Source organism: Elephas maximus, chromosome 17 (assembly GCF_024166365.1).
Source record: "Elephas maximus indicus isolate mEleMax1 chromosome 17, mEleMax1 primary haplotype, whole genome shotgun sequence".
NCBI classification, from domain to species: Eukaryota; Metazoa; Chordata; class Mammalia; order Proboscidea; family Elephantidae; genus Elephas; species Elephas maximus.
In genome coordinates, this window is record NC_064835.1 from 15,934,307 (window position 1) to 15,953,357 (window position 19,051).

The 19,051-nt window shown below is 41.4% G+C and overlaps 1 protein-coding gene across 3 annotated transcripts in view; it reads left to right on the top strand.

Moving 5' to 3' along the window:
• The first annotated feature begins 4,833 nt into the window (after positions 1-4,833).
• JHY (junctional cadherin complex regulator) overlaps positions 4,834-19,051 on the top strand; it is an 81,566-nt gene continuing 67,348 nt past the window's right edge. For all 3 annotated transcript variants that reach the window (XM_049857296.1, XM_049857295.1, XM_049857297.1), the window contains exons 1-2: positions 4,834-4,919; positions 8,653-9,081. In XM_049857296.1, coding sequence (XP_049713253.1) covers positions 8,741-9,081 — 341 coding nt within the window. In that variant the 5' untranslated portion in view covers positions 4,834-4,919; positions 8,653-8,740. The remainder of the gene's footprint in view (positions 4,920-8,652; positions 9,082-19,051) is intronic.

Sequence of the window (19,051 nt, forward strand, 5' to 3'; positions counted from 1 at the left end):
TTGGCCATACTAGGATAGTTGAAAGGGATCAGGCTTTGAACTGTTAAGATAATGGTAAAAAGGTTGAGCCAGCGGGAGAAAAAAATTGATATCCAAGTTCTGTAGTAACCACAGAGTTCTAAAAATTCTTTTAAATATTTTTTGTAGTAGGGACAGGATAATCTTAGATGGTTCCTTTTTTCTTTTGGAGTTCACAGTGATTCCCTTTGTTGAGATTATTAAATGTCTCAGGTACCCTGCAGAAGATTGGGCTAACTGTAATTTTTCTTTGGAGGTCTTGTGACCCTCTCTGTCCAAATGTGGTAACAACAGGACACTATTGGTAGGACATAATTGTTGAGAGTTAGAACAGCCTAGGAAATGATTAAGTTATTGCAGTAATGTAGACCCTTTGTATGTTCAGAGATTTAATTAGACAAAAAGAGGGATCAGTTTTTCATTTTGTTGCTCAAGTTGTAAAGGCTGTCTGGGATAGTGGTTTGGGTCTACTCCTTTAACTCCCAGGCCTCAGTGTTAGATGAGCGTCTTTCACCATGCACCAGCCTTAAAGTTCCTTGTGTTCTGCAATTAGGAGCAGACTCTGAAAGGGCCAAGTATCTGCTATTACTGCTGGGGACCCAAGAACAATGCAGGGCTCCCAGGTGCTTATGATCCAGCCCAGGAGGTGGGAAGAGAAGCTGTTCTCAGCCCATGCTGGGCAACAAAAGGCACCATGGGATAGAGCCAGGCACCTGGGGGTTTCAGGGAAAACTGACTGCCCTCTTGCCATGCCACTTGGCACAATAGCTTGGCCAAGTGTGGGAAGAGCAGGATACCATGACTCTGCCCTGATCCCTACCCTGGCCTGGGCCCCATATCTGGTGGATTTTTTTTGTTTTTTATCCAGGCCATCTGTGGCTGCTTCCAACCTGCCTGGGCCTCTTGCTTTGTTTACATACAGGGAACAGGTGAGTAGATGCTGCTGCAGTATCCACAGCCTCTGAGCCAGCACACAGATGCCAGGCTCAGGCACAGCCAACCTGCAAACAGTTTTATTGGGGCTGTGGCTGCTTACCACCACTGGTGCCACTGCCACCACTGAGGTCTGTGCCATCACACTTAACTTACCTATAGAACCCCTCTACAGCCAAGGCAGGGGGGAAGAGAGAAGCAGTCAGTGAACAGCCTTCCTACTGCCTCCTTCCCTTCTGCCTGTAGAACGTCATCGCTCATGGCAGCACTTTCCACCTGGAGCACATATGAGTTGCTAGGGCATGTTTTCTCCGGGCATGCTCCTTAGTTTAATTGGGAAACTTCTTTCCTATGGCATGAAGTTCCCCTTTAGACCATGGGGTATATGCGACATGAGAAGGTTTCTCAGCCTCTTTCGGACATTTAATTTTAAAAGGCATTTCCAAAACAGATTTTTCCTCTTCTAAAGATTCTTTAGGGTAGTATGGGAGTTTGGAGAAAGTATTTAGGGGTGGTAGTTTTTTTTTTTAGGATGGCAAATGTTGGTAAAAAGGGGTGGCTACCAGAGGGGCAGGGGGAGGGGAATGAAGCCAGGCATCTAAGGCTAGGCTAGAGGTGGATTATAGGTGGCAGGGACTCCGCCATTTTGATAAAGAGAGGGTATAGAAACTATTGCTCAATAGAGAGCTGATGAGGTTACCTTTTAATTTGTTTAACTTGTTTCAAAATGGTCTCCTGTAAGGAGGCAAATTGAAAATTTTGATTTCTTTTGGAAGTTTCCAAGTACTTAAAAAAAAATGCCCCTCGTTAGTTTTGTTTGATACAGGAGCCCTTAGCTAACCTTTTGGTTTTTTTTAGCTTCTAATCTACTGCACAGATTAATTTAGTTAAATTAAACCACCCCTACAATAGCCACTGGTCTTCAAATTTCCCTCAGCCAAGTGCATGCTACTAGCCTAAAAACAAGACGGAGCTGGGGACAGAAGGAGCTGCAGGAGTCCTATTGGGGGTGCTGCCCTAATCTTGGACATGGCATTCCCAATATTACTGAGAAACTTACAAGTATCAAAGACCTAAATGCTTGCAAAAAAAACTTGTGGTGCACCAGAAAGAAAGAGTTCAATAACGAATCCAGTTAGCAGAAAATGAAGGAATAGAGAAAAGATACACAATAAACCTCTCATAGAGCCATCTTCACAATAAGCAGAGGCTTCTGTCTGAGAGACTTAACTCCAGCGGGCTCCGAGAATTCGAGGAGACAGGTCTGGGCATAAATGCCCCTTGCTGATACCAGGGCAACCTGGCTCCACAACTTCTTGGCAACACCAAGATAAATATTCCTTCTGAATCCTTGCAACTACACCATTGAATGTCATAGAGTAACTCTGTACTCTGATTAATATAAAATTGAGAGTTTATTGAAAGTAAAAGGACAGCTTAAACTGGAGATAGACTGAACTCCACCCACTGGAATTACAGTAATCCAATATAGCAACTCAGCAGTGGTGTTTATAAGGGGGAAACAAAGAATATGAAGTGCAATACTAGGTGAGTATTTACAAACTTAGGTCACTGAAAGATATTACTTGATTGGTAATTACAGGCTTAGATCATCAAAAGACATTACTCGATTGGTAGCAGATCATTTTAAAGCAGGACTTCCTGTACTGGAAGTTCGTAAGGCAATTGGATTTATGTGTCTTTCTTAGATTGGTTACAAGGTGGTAATCATAAGAGTATGTGACCTTGTGAAGGGGCATAGTAGAAATCGCAGGGTATTTACATCATCATTGCCAGACATTTCTCAGTTTCATGATTATGTCTGCACGGAAAATGGCTGTGGCTAGGTTGGAAACAGAAGAAGCCACAGAGTAGTCATACTCAAACCTCAAGCCAGCCATTTCAGATTTTCTCAGTTACTTCAAATTTTAAAATTCCCTTACACAAGGGCATTTTCCAATTCTCTATGTTCCCTATCATTAATGATCCAACTGGTATTAAAACATTTTTTCCTCTTTGATGAATCAAATCTACTGGTGGTTTTAACGATATTTTAATGTTAACATAATTCCCAGTTCTTCCTTTCTTCACTCTTGTTTGAAAACTACTCTATAGAAAATATACTACACATATATAAATGCACAGTTTAAGAAATTGTTACAAAGTACATATCTATATAGCCACAACTAAGGCCAGGAAATATAATCTGAAAAGTACTCTCCCCACTCTGCCTGCTAGAGCTGACCAGGATCCTAACCTTTATGGATATTTTGATTTTGTTTTTTTTCTATAGATTTCTCCACTGAGTATGCATCCCTTAACATTCCGACCCATAGTGACCCTATAGGACTGAGCAGAAGTGTCCCAAAGAGTTTCCAAGGAGCACCTGGTGGATTTGAACTGCCAACCTTTTGGTTAGCAGCCGTAGCTCTTAACCACTACGCCACCAGAGTTTCCATATCTGTTAACACAGTATAGTTTAATTTTGCTGTTTTTAGTTTTTATATACAAATTCATAGTTTTGTTTTTTTATCCCCCCTCTCTCAGGCTGGCTTTTTCCCCCTCAACAGTGTTTTTAAGGGATCTCCATGTTGTTACATGTAGCTGTATTTCACTCCTTTTCACTATTATACAGCTTGTTAATGTGTGGAATACTGCAACTTAATTAACTATTTTTGATGAAGGTCCCCGGGGGGCACAAATTGTTTGCACTTGGTTATCAATCAGGTTGTCGATTTGAGCCCACCCAGTTGTACCTCAGAAGAATGGCCTAGCAATCTGCTTTCATAACGATTACAGCCAAGAAAACATTATGGAGCTCAGTTCTACTCTATACCACATGGGGTTGCCATTTAGTGAGACTCAACAGCATTGGGTTTGGTTGTTTTTTTATTATTATTATTGATAGACATTTTGGTTATTGCCAGTTTGGAGGCACATAAGTACACACTTCTTTAGGGTTCATACCTAGCACTGAAAATTGTGGGATCATCAGACATTACTAGGTAATGTCAAACTATTTCCCATAGTGGTTGCACCTGTTTACACTTCCACATACTATACAAGAGGGCTTTTTGTTCTGCACCTTCCCCAACACTTGGCACTGTCAGATTTTTAAGTTTATGCCTATCTGGTGAATGTAGGTTGGTATTCACTGAGATTTTAATTTGTTTTCTTATTACTAATAATTAAGCATCTTTTCAATCAACAGCAAATGTTTACTGGCCATTTGAATTTTTTCCTTTGTGAAAATCTGTTCAAATCATTTACAAGTTGTCGTGGGGTCATCTCTGATTCATGGTGACCCCATGTGTGTCAGCGTAGAGCTGTGCTCCATAGAGATTACAGTGGCTCATTTTTCAGAAGTAGATCGCCAGGCCTTTCTTCTGAGGTGCCTCTGGGTGAGCTCAAACTCGTTAGCAGCCTAATGGTTAGCAGCCTAAGGGTTAGCAGCCTAAGGTGTTAACCGTTTGAACCACCCAGGGACTCAAATCATTTACCTATTCTTTAATTGAATTCTTCTTCTTCTCGGTTTGTAGAAATCAAGACATCCAATCAGTTTTATTCGTTGCAGATGCCTTCTCCCACTCGGCGGCCTGTCTTTCCTTTGCTTTGTATTGGTTTACTTCGGTAAGTCCAGGTCGCCCGACAGCAGCCTCCTCAAGAGCTCTCTGGGTCCTCTGGGGTTCTGGTCCCGACGCCATTGTCACAACTGTTTCCACCCTTTCTTCCAGGGCAGGGGCGCCATTCGGGACGCGGTGGCCTCAACCCTCGCCAGCCACCTTGGCGAGGACTGGCCTCTCTGCTCCCCCGACCCGCGCGCTGCCCCGCCCGCCGGCCAGGCCCGAGTCGCCGCCAAGCCGCTCTGTTGCCCGCGGTCGCCAGGGCAGCGGGGCGACGCGGGAGCCGGGGCGGCCGCGGCGCAGAAGGATGCGGGCGACGGTCGCGGCCGCCAGGAGCGCCGGCAGGTGACGGGCGGTTGCCTCCCGGAACGGGGGTGGGCGGTGCGCCCGGGAGGGAGACGGGAAGGGCCGGGACTGGGGGCAGGGACCGAAGCCTCGGCGGAAAGATCAGGACCGGGAGGACTTGACGGAGCCTGCGCGAGAGCGCATTTGGGACGGGGCAGGGAGGACAGACGGTGGCCGCCGCAGGGACAGAAGGGTCCCGGGCCGGTGGCTTTGGCAGGCCGACCACTAGAGCTGCCCTGTTTCTCCGTTAATACAGAGCGGTGCAGCACAGCAGACCCGCCAGCCCCGTCGTCACTTCCTGGGCCTTAAAGACGCCCTGTGCTGCCGGGTCTTGACCCTCAGAAAAAGACAAAGGGAGAAAACAACCGACTGCTCTTTATGGGCAGCTTCCGGTATGTTCCAAAACAGAGCAACTTTTTTCTGTATCCTTCATCTTGGCGATAATCAAGCAGAATCCCTTTTCACCTACATAAGGAAATTCGTTTCCCCCAGTACTAGTGGGGCCCTGGTGACACAGTGGTTAAGAGCTTGGCTGCTAACCAAAAGGTTGGCAGTTCGAGTCCACCAGCTGCTCCTTAGAGACCCTCTGGGGCAGCTCTCTTCTGGCCTGCTGGCTGGATGTGAGTCGACATCGACTGGATGGCGACGGGTTCGGTTTGGGTTTTTTTCCAATACTAGTGGACAAGACCCAAGGCCACAAACGGATCCCTGTGGAGCTGGTCGGGATATATATCCTTGTCTGTCCCTGTTTACTTAGAGAGTTGACAGCCTTTCCCTGTTAGACATTTCAGTGGCACCACAGTTGTCCACTGGGCTGTACTATGGAGCACATTAGTTAAACGTAAAATGCTCATTTTCTGGACTGAATTATTTTATGAAGGAGCAATTCTAAATTGAACTATGATGTTTATTTTAACTTGTGCTTTAAGATCCCAAATACAGTGCCCTTAACTCTTCAGTACAGCAGGTGTTTATACAAACCTTTTTAGTTAAAATGTGTTGGTTAGTAGTTGATGGATTTGTTGTTGCTTTTCAAAAACACCCTAAAAAGCAACAGTTAATCAGCTTATCAGGATTAAAATGATACTGTAAGATGTAATATGTATTTTTTAAAACAAGCACTTAATACAACTGGTCTGTGAAATTAGACAATAATAATGTCAGTCTAACAACAGGGTGAACTTTGAATTAAAAAGAAAAGTCACTTCATGTGTCTTTAAATATGAATGTTACGTTTTGACTGTTGTGTTTGTGAAGGCCTTTCCTCTAAGGAGTTGAGGATACGCCTTAGAAGCATTGGCAACGAGGTTACCGTTAAACCTCCTAAGTAATCCTAGGAGTAGGAATAAGGTATGTGATTTAATTAAAGTTAGGATTTGCCGAAAGAACAACAGTCAGCTATTAAAACAAATTTTACAGTAATCTCTGATGGTAAAGGTTTCTGTTATCTGACCTATAGAAAAAATGGTATAAAGGCTTTGAGATAGAAGACAGACCAAAAGAGAAATGCTAGACAGAGATGAAAGGAAGCACAATCCAAAAACACATTCCTTTCAATTCTCTATGAGCTCAAAGCCGCCTTTCCATAAACCGTCTCATCAGTCTTCGTAACAGCCTTTTGAGACGCTGAGGGTTCACTTGGAATCATACTCTTAAGCAAGTTGTAAGAGCCCCTCGCTGTTATTCAGGCCACTCTCCCACCCCCACCCCCCAGGACAGCATCCTTTTCAGTGGGTGGACATTCAGCCTCTGCTTAAATGTCTCAGTGGCAGAACTTACACAGCCACCAAATAGTTGCTGGATGTTTTTATAATTACTATGTTCTCTGTTATACCGAGCTATATGGGAGAGGACGGAGCCAGTTGTGTAGAATTCTTGCCTTCCATGCAGAAGATCCAGGTTCAATTCCCGGTCAATGTACTTCAAATACAGCCACCAGTGCAGTTACTACCTGTCTGTCAGTGGAGGTTTGCATGTTGCTCAGATACTGAACAGGTTTCAGTGGGAGTTTTGACTAACTTGGAAGAAAAGCCTGGCAATCTACTTCCAAAAATCAGAGAATTCAGCCAAGGAAAAGCCTGTGGATCACAACTGTCCAATCTTGTTGTACAGGGTTCACCGTGAGTGAGCAGTTGCCATGCGTCAGGGGCTGACTTGATGGCAGCTAACAATAACAAGGTTGATCCCCATGTAATATCCACCTAAATTATATTTTCCTACCCAGAAGCAAGCAAGCTGGTTATCAAAAAGTCTTTTCGAAACCATGCAGCTAGCCAAAGTAGGTCTAGGAACAAAACAGCTTCTCTGTTAACTATTCCAGCTGAGGAAACCACACTGTTCTCCTCTCTCAAGAGGCAGGCCCTGAACCTGTTTTACTGTATCCCTGAATACCACGGTACCTGGCATATTTGTATTGTTTCCCTGAGTATGTTGCCGAGTGGAAACCCCAGGTTCTGCTTGGTGTGACTTGTTACCATAAATAAACAAGAGGCCGAGGTGGGAGAGAAGAAAGGCACCTTTACTTCTTTGCGCAAGCAAAGGAGCTATCAGGGCTGTGCTTCCAAAACTGCTCACAGGCAGCTTGGGGAGGTGAGCTTTTACAGAGAGCAGACAAGAAAATGCAAATTCATCGTGAATATTCAGGACTGACCTTCACAGAGGTGGTCAGAGCTTGGGATGATGAGGCATTTTCTTTAGATGGAGTAAGAGGTTGCTTTTCCTTCATTAGCATGTTAAGTCTCCCCCAGAGGCAGGGAGCTTATATGTATTTTCACTTGAACAGCTATTAAAAAAAAAAAAAAGTCACTTAAAATGCCAAGGTGGCATTGAAAACCTGCTAAAACCAGTTGAGGCCATCTAGAAAACCTAAAACTGGTTGAGGCCATCTATGGCCCATTCTGTAGTTACCTTGTCAAGGACAATTTCAGAACAATGTGTGGCCTATTCTGCTCAGTGTAGGAGGATAAGCCAGAGCAGGTGTCTCTTAGAAGGGTTGGGCTCTGAGGTTGCCTGCCTCAGGTATGTGAAAGAGGCCATTGAAATACTGTCCATGAGTAACCATTTGGCTTTGTCCAGGCTTGTCTGTAGTAGGACCTTAGAAGCCAGAAATAGGAATCAGCTTCCAAGCAGCCATTTGATCCCTCAGTAAAACTACATTCAATTACTCTGATTGTTTATGAACTGCTCACGATGAGTTTCTATAGAGAAAAATACAACTGTTTTTCAAATGGGCCTTCCTCACACACACAAAAGGCTGCACACAAAAGCCTACAGACAATATAACAAGGTTCCCTTATTCATTTAAATTTTTGATTAACATTTGCATTCAGAGATTTCTTTTAGTGTCTCTCTCTCTCTCACACACACACACAGTTGCCCTAGAGTCAATTCTGATGCACTGCAGTGTAGAACTGCTCCATAGGGTTTTCAAGGCTGTGACCTTTGTGGAAGTAGATCACCAGTCTTGTCTTCCGAAGTGCCTCTGGGTGGGTTCAAACCAGCACCCGGGGGCTCCTTATTAGTCACCAAATCAAAATACCTGTTGCCATCGAGTCGATTCTGACTCATAGTGACCCTACAGAACAGAGTAGAACTGCCTCATAGGGTTTCCAAGGAGCACCTGGTGGATTTGAACTGCCGACCTTCTGGCTAGCAGCTGTAGCTCTTAACCGCTGTACCACCAGGGTTTCCTTTATTAGTCACAGAGTTATATAAATGTGATTTTTTTTTGTAGGTAATGTTTTGTGAGCCACAGCTTTATATATTCAGTCAACTCCTCCCGTCAATAAGAGGATCCCTTGTTAATTTTTGAAGTTTTCAACATGAGCCGTAGTAAGGTAATCCCTAAACTCTCTATTCGGTCTCCCGTCCATCACACCAAATTAAAAGCCCGGTCCACAGTCCAGTCTTCTAAGAAAGAAGATTTACATCTGATTTCAAAAGACTCTTTGGAATCTGATTCAGAAGGTGTCCCTCAAGAGATCAAGTCCCAGTCTGAACTTGAGGGCCGAATCCAGGACAACAATATGGAACCCGATAGCTTAGAGGAAGAAAGCCCTCAAGAGGAGAGCCTGAGTGAGACAGAAGAGGAGGCGAGCAGAAAAGTAGCTCAGATGGCCAGAGAGGAAAACCACCATTCCCAGGCCAATGGCAACAGTCACAGGTAAGGAATTGGCTTGTGTAAGGAAATAAAGACTTCTGAAGTAGATTGTTAGATAATTACTGTAACATTTAGCCTGTCCTTACCCTCATTTAGTAATATTCTAAATGAGAACAAGGACAGGCTTGACAATGAGGACCTGGTAATGGGTATGGGACAGGTCTCCAAGCAGCGAAGGACAGCTTGGTGCCATCCTTTTTGCCGTATTACTTTCTTTTATGGAAAAACAGATGAATAGGCAAACAAAATGTAGTGCAAGCATATTACTCAGCCGTAAAGAAAAATGAAGTCCTGATACACACTACAACATGGATGAATCTGGAAAACATTATGCTGAGTGAAATCAGTCTGTCACAAAAGGACAAATAGTGTATGATCCCAGTAATATCAAATATCTATTGTTGTTGTGTGCCGTCGAGTCAGTTCCGACTCATAGCCACCCTACAGGGCAGAGTAGAACTGCTCTATAGGGTTTCCCAGGCTGAAATCTTTAGGAGAGCAGCCAGGCACATTAGCCATTTGCACCACCCAGGGACTCTGATTAATTAATACAGGTCAGATAAACAGTATTTATGGGGCATTAACTTTATGAGCTACAGGAAAAATACAAGAGAATATAAAATAATGCAATATTACTCAGCTTTAATAGAGCACTAAATGATATGATGGAGTATAAAACCAAAAACCAAAGCCTATGCCATCAAGTAGATTGACTCACGATGACCCCGTGTGTTACAGAGGAGAACTGTTCCACAGACCTTCAGTCTAGTCAAGCGCAGACCTTTGAATCACCCAGGGACCTCGATGATAGAGTACAGAAGTTAAAAGCTATTGATTAGAAAGAGGTTTTAGTGTGGTAGTTAAGGCATAGGGTCTGGAGCAGAACAAACCAAGAAAATCAAACATGTTGCCATCCAGTTGATGTTGACTCATAGTGACCCTACAGGACACAATAAAAGTGCCCCATAGGTTTTCAAGGCTGTAATCTTTATGAAAGCAGACTGCCACATCTTTCTCCTGTGGAGTGGCTGGTGAATTTGAACTGCTGACCTTTCAGTTAGCAGGCAAGCGCTTAACCACTGTGCCACCAGGGCTCCTTTGAAGTAGACTAACTGGGTTCAAATACTGATTCTGCCATTTACTAGCCATGTAACCTTGGCCAATTCCACTTAACCTCTCTGTGCCTCAGTTTCCTCCTCCATTAAAATGGTGAAAATAATAATAGTTACAGCGTTATTTTGAGACTAAAGTACCTCAATATATATATACTGCTAAGAACAGTGACTAATTGTTATATATGTATTAGATTTTTTTGTTTGTTTTAATGTTGTCATATTTTACATACTGACATCTCTATTTCCCTATTTTCAGTGTTTTAGCTTTGATTTATTTTTGCGACTTCCCTATCTGGGTTGATATTGGGTTACTCTGTCCTGTATTCTAGTCTTGGGTTGCTATCTGATGTTATTGATTTTCTAACCAGGGGAATCCCTTTAGTATTGCTTGCAATTTTGGTTTGGTTTTTGCAAATTCCCTAAACTTCTGTTTATCTGGAAATGGCCTAATTTCACCATCATATTTGAGAGACAGTTTTGCTGGCTATATAATTCTTGGCTGGCAATTTTTTTCCTTCAAGACTTTAAATATGTCATCCCATTGCCTTCTCGCCTACATGTTTTCTGCTGAGTAGTCCGAGTTTAGTCTTATTGACTCTCGTTTGTAGATGACTTTTTGTTTACCCCTAAAATTCTCTCTTTAGCTTTGGTTTTGGCAAGTTAGATTATAGTATGTCTTGGTGACTTTCTTTTGGGATCTACCTTTGTGTGGGGTTCGATGAACATCTTGGATAGATGTGGTCTCATCTTCATGATATCAGGGAAGTTTCCTGCCAACAAATCTTTAATTTTTTTTTTTATTTGGGGGGTCAAGTATATTAAAGAAGGCTTATTGAAAGGCCTAGAATTTGAGCAAGGTTTTGAAGATAAAGAGGTGGATAAAAGAGTATAATTAGAGTGACATGTATGTGGCATGTTAGGGAACCCAGCTTGGTCACAGAGAACTTGTTATGAGTGGAGGGAAAGTGCATTGAGCAGGGCCTGATTATGGGGGCCGTTAGGGTGGGATGATGAAGTTAGGATGGAATGATGAAGTTACAGGTCACTGAGTCCAACCACCCCACATTACAGTCCCACAGGACTCAAATGACTTGTCCCAAAGGTACAGTCACAGCAAGGCCTCATGTGGGATCCAGAATCTGAGCCCAGACCTCGAGTGGAGTGCTGAGTCTTTTTGATCCTTTCTTCTTTCCATCCTTCTTTCTTTCACTGGGAATATTGAGTTGAATCAAGTGCATACAATCCTAAGGGGATCTCGAAGTCCAGGAAAAGTGGTCAGTGCTGTGCCCGAGGAACAGCTATGGTGCTGGGTAGGGGGCAGAAGAGGGTCTTAGGAAGGCTTGATTAGACTGGACTGGGTAGGCCACAAGGAGAGAAAAAAGGTTCTTGGAGAGGACAGTGACAGGGATGTAGCGACAGCAGTGTTAAGGAAGATTATTCTGCAAGGTGGTGCATTTTGAATTAGAAGGTAAACACATAATGCTCAAAGAGATGAACTGGATGGAAATAATTACAAGAAGAATAGCAATAATATCACTTTTTAAAGGCCTACCTGCAATTTCATGTAATTTCTTCATCATCCTGCAGGGAATGTGCTGCTATTCCCATTTTACAGATAAGAAAAATGAAGCTAAGAGAGATGAAATAACTGGTCCAAGGTCACAGTGCTAAGAGGGATGTTTGTTGTTTTGTTATTGATGTTGGCTTTTTAAATCATAAAAAAAAATTCTAACCTACAGAGAAGTCCAAAGGAAAATACAAAATAAACCTTATTGGCATATTTAGTTCAAATCTATATTTTTAAGAAATAATGTATTACAGCTGTAGCTAAAGTTTCCTTGTACCCCTTCTCAAACCCATTCTCCTATCTTTGTCCTCAGAGATAACCAATACATACTCTTACATGGGTGTGTATCCTTCTAATCCATGTTTTCATTTATTTACTTCATAGGTCGTCTAAAACTAGTGTATAAATAGATATTTCTGTATCTATTCTACTCTGCCCTCTTTTGTTCATTCAGCATTACGTTATTGAAATTTTGACATATTTTTTATTTAAGACGTGGTATTAGATCATTATTTTTATCTACTAAGTTCAGTTATATGAACATACAATTTATCCATCTTCCTGTTGATGAGCATTTAGGTTGTTTCCATTTGTCATTATTCCCAACTATGCTGTGTACACATCTCTATATCTGCCCCTGGGTACGTGTACAAGAGTTCCTTTAGCGGGTATATGTGCCCAGGAGTGGCATTGCTGGCTCATACCAGAATGAATGTCTTCAGCTTCACCCAGAGATGCCTGAGACTCCCCAGTCTTCATAATCACATGGTCTCTTTAACTTCAGCCATTCTGACAGATTATGAAATGCTATCTTTTTATAAATTTTCATTACCTTTCCCTGATTACTTGGGAGTTTATCTTTTTATGTTTGTTAGTGAAAGATCAATTTAGACATTCATTGTTGTTAGGTGCCATTGACTTGATTCCAACTCATGGCGGCCCCGTGTGTTACAGAGTAGAACTGCTCCCTAGGGTGATACTCTTTGGCAACTAGGTTTGTTTGGTTTTTTAGCTGTAATAATCTTTTTAAACATCTCAGGCTCTTGGTTGAAAAGCTGAGTAAGTAAAGGAAATGCATCATTAACAATAATAATTAGACTGTAGCATGTGAGAACAACATTTGCCCCTTTTTAACACTCTGTGAACCGCTTTATATTTTATCACATCCAATCCAGGTAACAACATTATGAGTTAGATAATATCATCATCATTTAATAAATTAGAAAACTGGAACCCAGAGACAACAGTCCATATCCAGACCTCCTGAGTGTGCCTATAACTTCCTGTCCAGTATCCACTAGATGCCCCACAGATAAGTAAGGATCCTGTTCAAACCGGAAGTCACTGGCTTCCCCCATACCAGCTCCTCTTTGCAGCTTGACGCTAGTGATGACCCTCCATCCACCTGAACTGAGGATTGGCAACTCGTTGTTTTCATTTAACAAAATATCTTGAGTATGTTGGTTATCTTTATATATTTGTGTTTATAGATATAATTCACGCTACGCAGTATTCTAGTATTCCATATATAGAGGTACCATAATGTATTTATCCAGTCACCTGTTGGGCATTTGGGATGTGTCTAATATTTTACAATGCTCTAATTGAAAACAAATATCTATATATAGATCTATATATATATAGACTCCTAGCGACCCTATGGGACAGAGTAGAACTGCCCTATAGAGTTTCCAAGAAGCACCTGGAGAATTTGAACTGCTAACCTCTAAAAAAAAAAAAACTATTTTTTGTAACCTCTTGGTTAGCAGTTGTAGCACTTAACTACTACGCCACTGGGGTTTCCAGGTATATATATATAAATGTTAAAAAAAAAAACCCTTTGCCATCGAGTCGATTGCAACTCATACTGACCCTATAGGACTGAGTAGAACTGCCCCATAGGGTTTCCAGGGAGCACCTGGTGGATTCGAACTGCTAACGTTTTGGTTAGCAGCCGTAGCACTTAACCACTATGCCACCAGGGTTCAAACCAAACCCAGTGCCGTCGAGTCAATTCTGACTCAGCGACCCTATAGGACAGAGTAGAACTGCCCCATAGAGTTTCCAAGGAGCATCTGGCGGATTCGAACTGCCAACCCTTTGGTTAGCAGCCATAGCACTTAACCACTATGCCACCAGGGTTTCCATATATATGTTTAGGTATGTGTATTTAGGTGAGCCCTGGTGATGTAGTGGTTAAGAGCTTGGCTGCTAACCAAAAGGTCAGCAGTTTGAATCCACCAGCCACTCCTTAGAAACCCTATGTGACAATTCTACTGCATCCCATAGGGTCACTATAAATTGGAATCCACTCGATGGCAGTGGGTTTAATAACACTAGCAAAATGTATAGAGTGCTTATTGTGAGCCCGTCACTGTGCTAACCACTGTGCATGTATTATCTCATTTAATCCTCATGGCAACCCTGATAGGTAGGTATGATAATGACCCTGTTTTAAAGGTGGCAAAATGAGACTGAGAGACATTATGTATCTTAGAGATGTTATAAGTCTGTGTGTAAATATTATACCTATTGCACACAGTGAGAGGTGGAGCCGAAGATACAGGCAGTCTGGCTTCATGCTCTAACCCACGTTTTCATTCTAGCTCTAATCTGAAAGATTCATAGTCTCCTAGGTAATAAATGCTAGTAGTTTTATTTACAGAAATGGAGGCATTGGAAAGAAAAGACCTTTTGCGATGGATAGGCATTCTTGTCTGTACTTTCAAGATGAAAAACCAAGGCAAAAAAACAAGGATCCATTAAATGACCTCATTTTCACCAATGTTAAGTTTCTCTCTTTGAGTCGGGTGCTCAGGGATCTGACTTTAACCCTTGCTCTTTAGCCAGGGACAATTTAAAAACCGCTCAATATATTTCAAAGTAAAGAATAACGTTTACAAAAATCAACATTATGGTTAGAATCCTGATTTAGAGGTCCTAAAACGATGCTGTTTTCCCTCTACTTAGATTTATTTGCCTTTGAAATTTTGAATGATAGACTATAATTTCCACTCAAAAAAAAAAAAAAAATTGATCTCAGACTCTCAATATGGCATTAGAGTAGGTTTTCACTTCTGTAACATAAACGGCATTCTGGGAATTGTAGTTCAAAAAAATTAGTCAAAGCCTTGCCTTAAAGCAAAGGAAAACCTCTTTCTTCTTGCTTTTATAAGCAACAATTTTAAAAGCTGCCTGACAAATCACTTGAGCCCTACTCTTGTGTTTTGATGTCACTAGAACCTTCTCAAAGCAATTACTCCCTTGTATCTCACCATAGTCAAACCACAGTTCAATGTATATGGATTAGAGAAAACCTTTTACTTAATGGAAATTGGAGCAGCATTGACTGTAGTGAATGAATTCAGAGTGGAGAGAGAATCTTCATGTGATAATCCTTAAACCCACTCCAGAACTACCCTTACGACACTCGGCACTCACGAAGAAAGAGATCAATGTAATTCCTAGAGCATTAGAAATAACCTCTTCAGTCCAGGAGTCTGCTGAAACCCTGTACATTAAATTTAAAAATCAGAAAGCAGTACTACAGTACATAGTGTATGTGTTTAATAAGGTCTTGTTTACCAGAATACTTAAATATAATTAGCTACCATTTGTAGAACTATTTGCTTTCTGTGTAGGATCTCATTCATCCTTCCAAGAGTCTCCTAGTTGAGCATCATTATCCCCATTTTGCAGATAAGGAACAGAGGCTCTGAGACTTGTGTCAGGGCATACGGTTAGTTACTAAGTGACGGAACAAGGATGGAGCTGAATTCTCTCCCAACTCCAAAGCCTGCACTTCAGATTCTAAGTATGTGACCAAGGACTAATCCGATAAGGGATTTAATTTTACTATCTAGTTGAAGTAAAGATATAACAATTTCAAGATGGACTGAACTGAGCCAGAGTAAATAGTTATGTAAAATTATAAACTGTAGTAAAGTAATAAACATTTTTCAAAGGATACTGTGTCCTCAGGAGAGTAAAGAAGACATTTGAGGCTAGTTCTAATAGAATTATTAACATTCTGGGAGCTTCCAGCAGTTGACTTTCATTCCTTCTAGTTTCTAGTAAGGTTTTCACTGGCTATTGCTCTCAGAAGTAAACTGCTGAGTCCTTCTTCCTAGTCTGTGTTAGTCTGGAAGCTCAGCTGAAACCTGCCCTCCATGGGTGACCCTGCTGGTATCTGAATATTGGTGGCATAGCTTTCAGCATCACAGCAACACGCAAGCCCCCACAGTACGGCAAACTGACAGAACCAACAAATCTGTCTTGGAAGAAGTACACCCAGAATGCTCCTTGGAAGGAAGGATGGCGAGACTGCATACTTTGGATGTGTTGTCAGGAGGGATCCGTCTCTGGAGAAGGATGTCATGCTTGGCAAAGTACAGGGTCAGCAGAAAAGAGGAAGACCCTAAAAGAAGTGGATTAACCCAGTGGCTGCAACAGTAAGCTCAAGCATAACAATGATTGTGAGGCTGGCGCAGGACTGGGCAGTGTTTTGTTCTGTTGTGCATAGGGTCACTACGAGTTGGAACCGACTCGATGGCACCTAACGACGACAACAGTTTCTAGTAACATTCATCCACGTTGATTTCCATTGTGTTTATTAGACAGATGTTCCATTTAAGGTGATTGGTTGGCCAATCTCCTCAGACATATTACATACCTTGTTCTCCAGGTTTCATACAGTGTTTTAGGGATAGCTGCTAGCGATTTAGTTATTTATTTCTGATCACCCAGAAATAGTTATATGAAAGAAGTGACTTTTTGTGTCAGTATTAGTCATTTGTTTTCTGTTCATTCATTTACTCACACCCTGTGCTTTGCTTTCACCCTGATGTACTCTTGGGAGCAGGCATGGTGCCATCAGAACAGTACAAAGTGTGTGGGGGCATGAATCGTGCCTATTAAAGGCAGAGTCCCCGCCAGAAATGCTAAAGTGACAGTGACTTCTGGCTTGTATTGGCTAGAGATGACCACTAGTTCCTTTCCAGCTAATTTCAAAACTGGAATGCATTAGCGTATTAAAATAAGTAAATAAACAATGGGTTTGAAGCCTTACAAAGTATAATTTAAATATATATCACCTACAATACTGTGAGTTTATCAAGAGAATTAAGAAGATTGTAACCAAGTTACTAAAGGAGTATAGCTTAATACATGACCTTTACTGTGCCTATTTATTTCCACTCCCTGACAAGTCTGTAAGTATAGAAAACTTTTGGTGACTATAGTTTTTTAATGTAGTGAATTTAAAATAAATTATTTTCCCAACATTTATATACATTACTGAGTTTTGCACAATATACTCAGTTCAACTAGAAAAAGAATGGATTGTTAGAGATCTCTTAGTGTTAGGTTTCTGAAGGGGTCAGCCTATTCCCCTTAGTGTACAAAGGGGAAATCGCAAGCCCTAGACCCATTAAGAGACTGGCACAAATTCACACAGTTGGTCAATGGCAAAATCTCAAGACCTGTCCATTGCTTTTTTGATGACATCACAGCTACCTTGCAATTCGAATGCTGTTAATGCAAGCATTATAAATTACAACAGAGCAGTCTCTTCCTCTAGGCAGTATTTATGGAGAATGAACAGAACATCCTAGCCTTCTGTGAAAAAAGTCGGTCATTAGCCTTGTAAGGTCTCACTGAATAAGAGGAGTTGTTTTTGTAAATATTGCACCACACAGCATTTCCCTGTGAAGATGCAGCCTTTGTTTCATGTAACATAACCTTAATAGAAGCGAGGTATTAGAATTTTATGTTGCAATTACTAACATTCCCTCCTTAGGTAATTTGTATTCATTTAAGTCACAGATTGTCCTTGGATCAAGACTGGGACTAGTAAGAACTCAAGGCAAATATCTGGTTATTTTTCATCCACAGATCTTTTGTTGGAGCGCAAGAAGGGCCTTTGGTTAGAATTATCTACATTATATAATTGCTGTCAATAAAATTCACTAGAAAACAATCCAGCCCTTCACTTCACTGTGCGTCTGTAGACAGTCTTTGGCCTTGAGTTTGTTAAACCACCTTTTCCTATTAAAATGTTTATTTTGTTTTTTTAGAAAAATAAAGTGCAGCACATGACATTTTCTGGACTGCAAATAACCTCCGGGAGGCAATTTCAGTGTATTTGTGGGACCATTTTATTTCATTCTTGCCAAAGTGATTTTTTTAATCTTTTGGATTTATTTCATTTTATTTACTTAAAAGCCATCGATAAGAGGATTAAAACGAGCATAGGCTTCAGAAATCCTTGGAAACAATTGTCAATTTTATAGTTCCTTGAGGAAGCATGAAAAACTTTACACTTAAAGAAAAATTGAATTTGCTGTTCATATGCATAAAAGATTTAGTGGCATACAAATTGGGAATAATTGTCTGTTAAACAGGATTAAATTAAACCTAAATCAATAATAACATGTGCAGTTTCAATTTAACTGCCTACTTAAAATAAAGCGGCAAATAAATAACAGCTAAATAATTAACAGCAATGCTTTTATTCACCCCCTCAACAGGCAAAATGGCCAGTTATTGAATATTTTATTGTCACTGCAAAGCATGTTAATTGTACTAGAAACACGCTCTAATCTTAGTAATTTTTTGATTGAATGCTGTGCTGACTATGAAGCTCTTCATTAAATGGAGATTTGATTTTATTTTGTTTGAAGTTAGCAGAGTAAGTACTCAAATACGGTCCATTAAAGCCAGCAAATATCCTGGTGTATGCACGCGAGACTGCCCTCCTCCCCCTTCCTCTCGGCCTCCATTTCTGACCAAGGCATCTGAAGAGGCCAGTCGGCATCTGTTGTCTGAACAGTAACAAAAGAGTTGTGTACTCATTGTCTGTGTAACCTCTCCATCAAATGGGGAGGAAAAGAGGTGCATGCTTTGTGTGCAGATGATGGCTGATGAAGGGCCACTTCACACTCATTTTGTTCCAATGTGGTGACCTGGACCACAAAACACAATTGAGCTTCTTTGCACACAAGCCCGGTACAATGGGTTTCTTTAGTATCATGTTCTGTTTCAACCATTAGATTTGTTTCTGTGAAGTATTACAGCTTTCCATGCTTGTGATATTGCAAAACCTCACCACTATTTGTTTCAACAGATGCTTTCCATCCAGAAAGGGGAGGAAGGGAGTGTTTTAAGGTAGTTTATGCAACTCAGCAGGAATAAATGATGCAGTGTGATTAAAGTTCTCGTAGGAACCACACTTTTGGATTCTGATCCGGTATATGTATACTCTTAGAATTTCTCTTCAAAGAGTTGGCTCAAA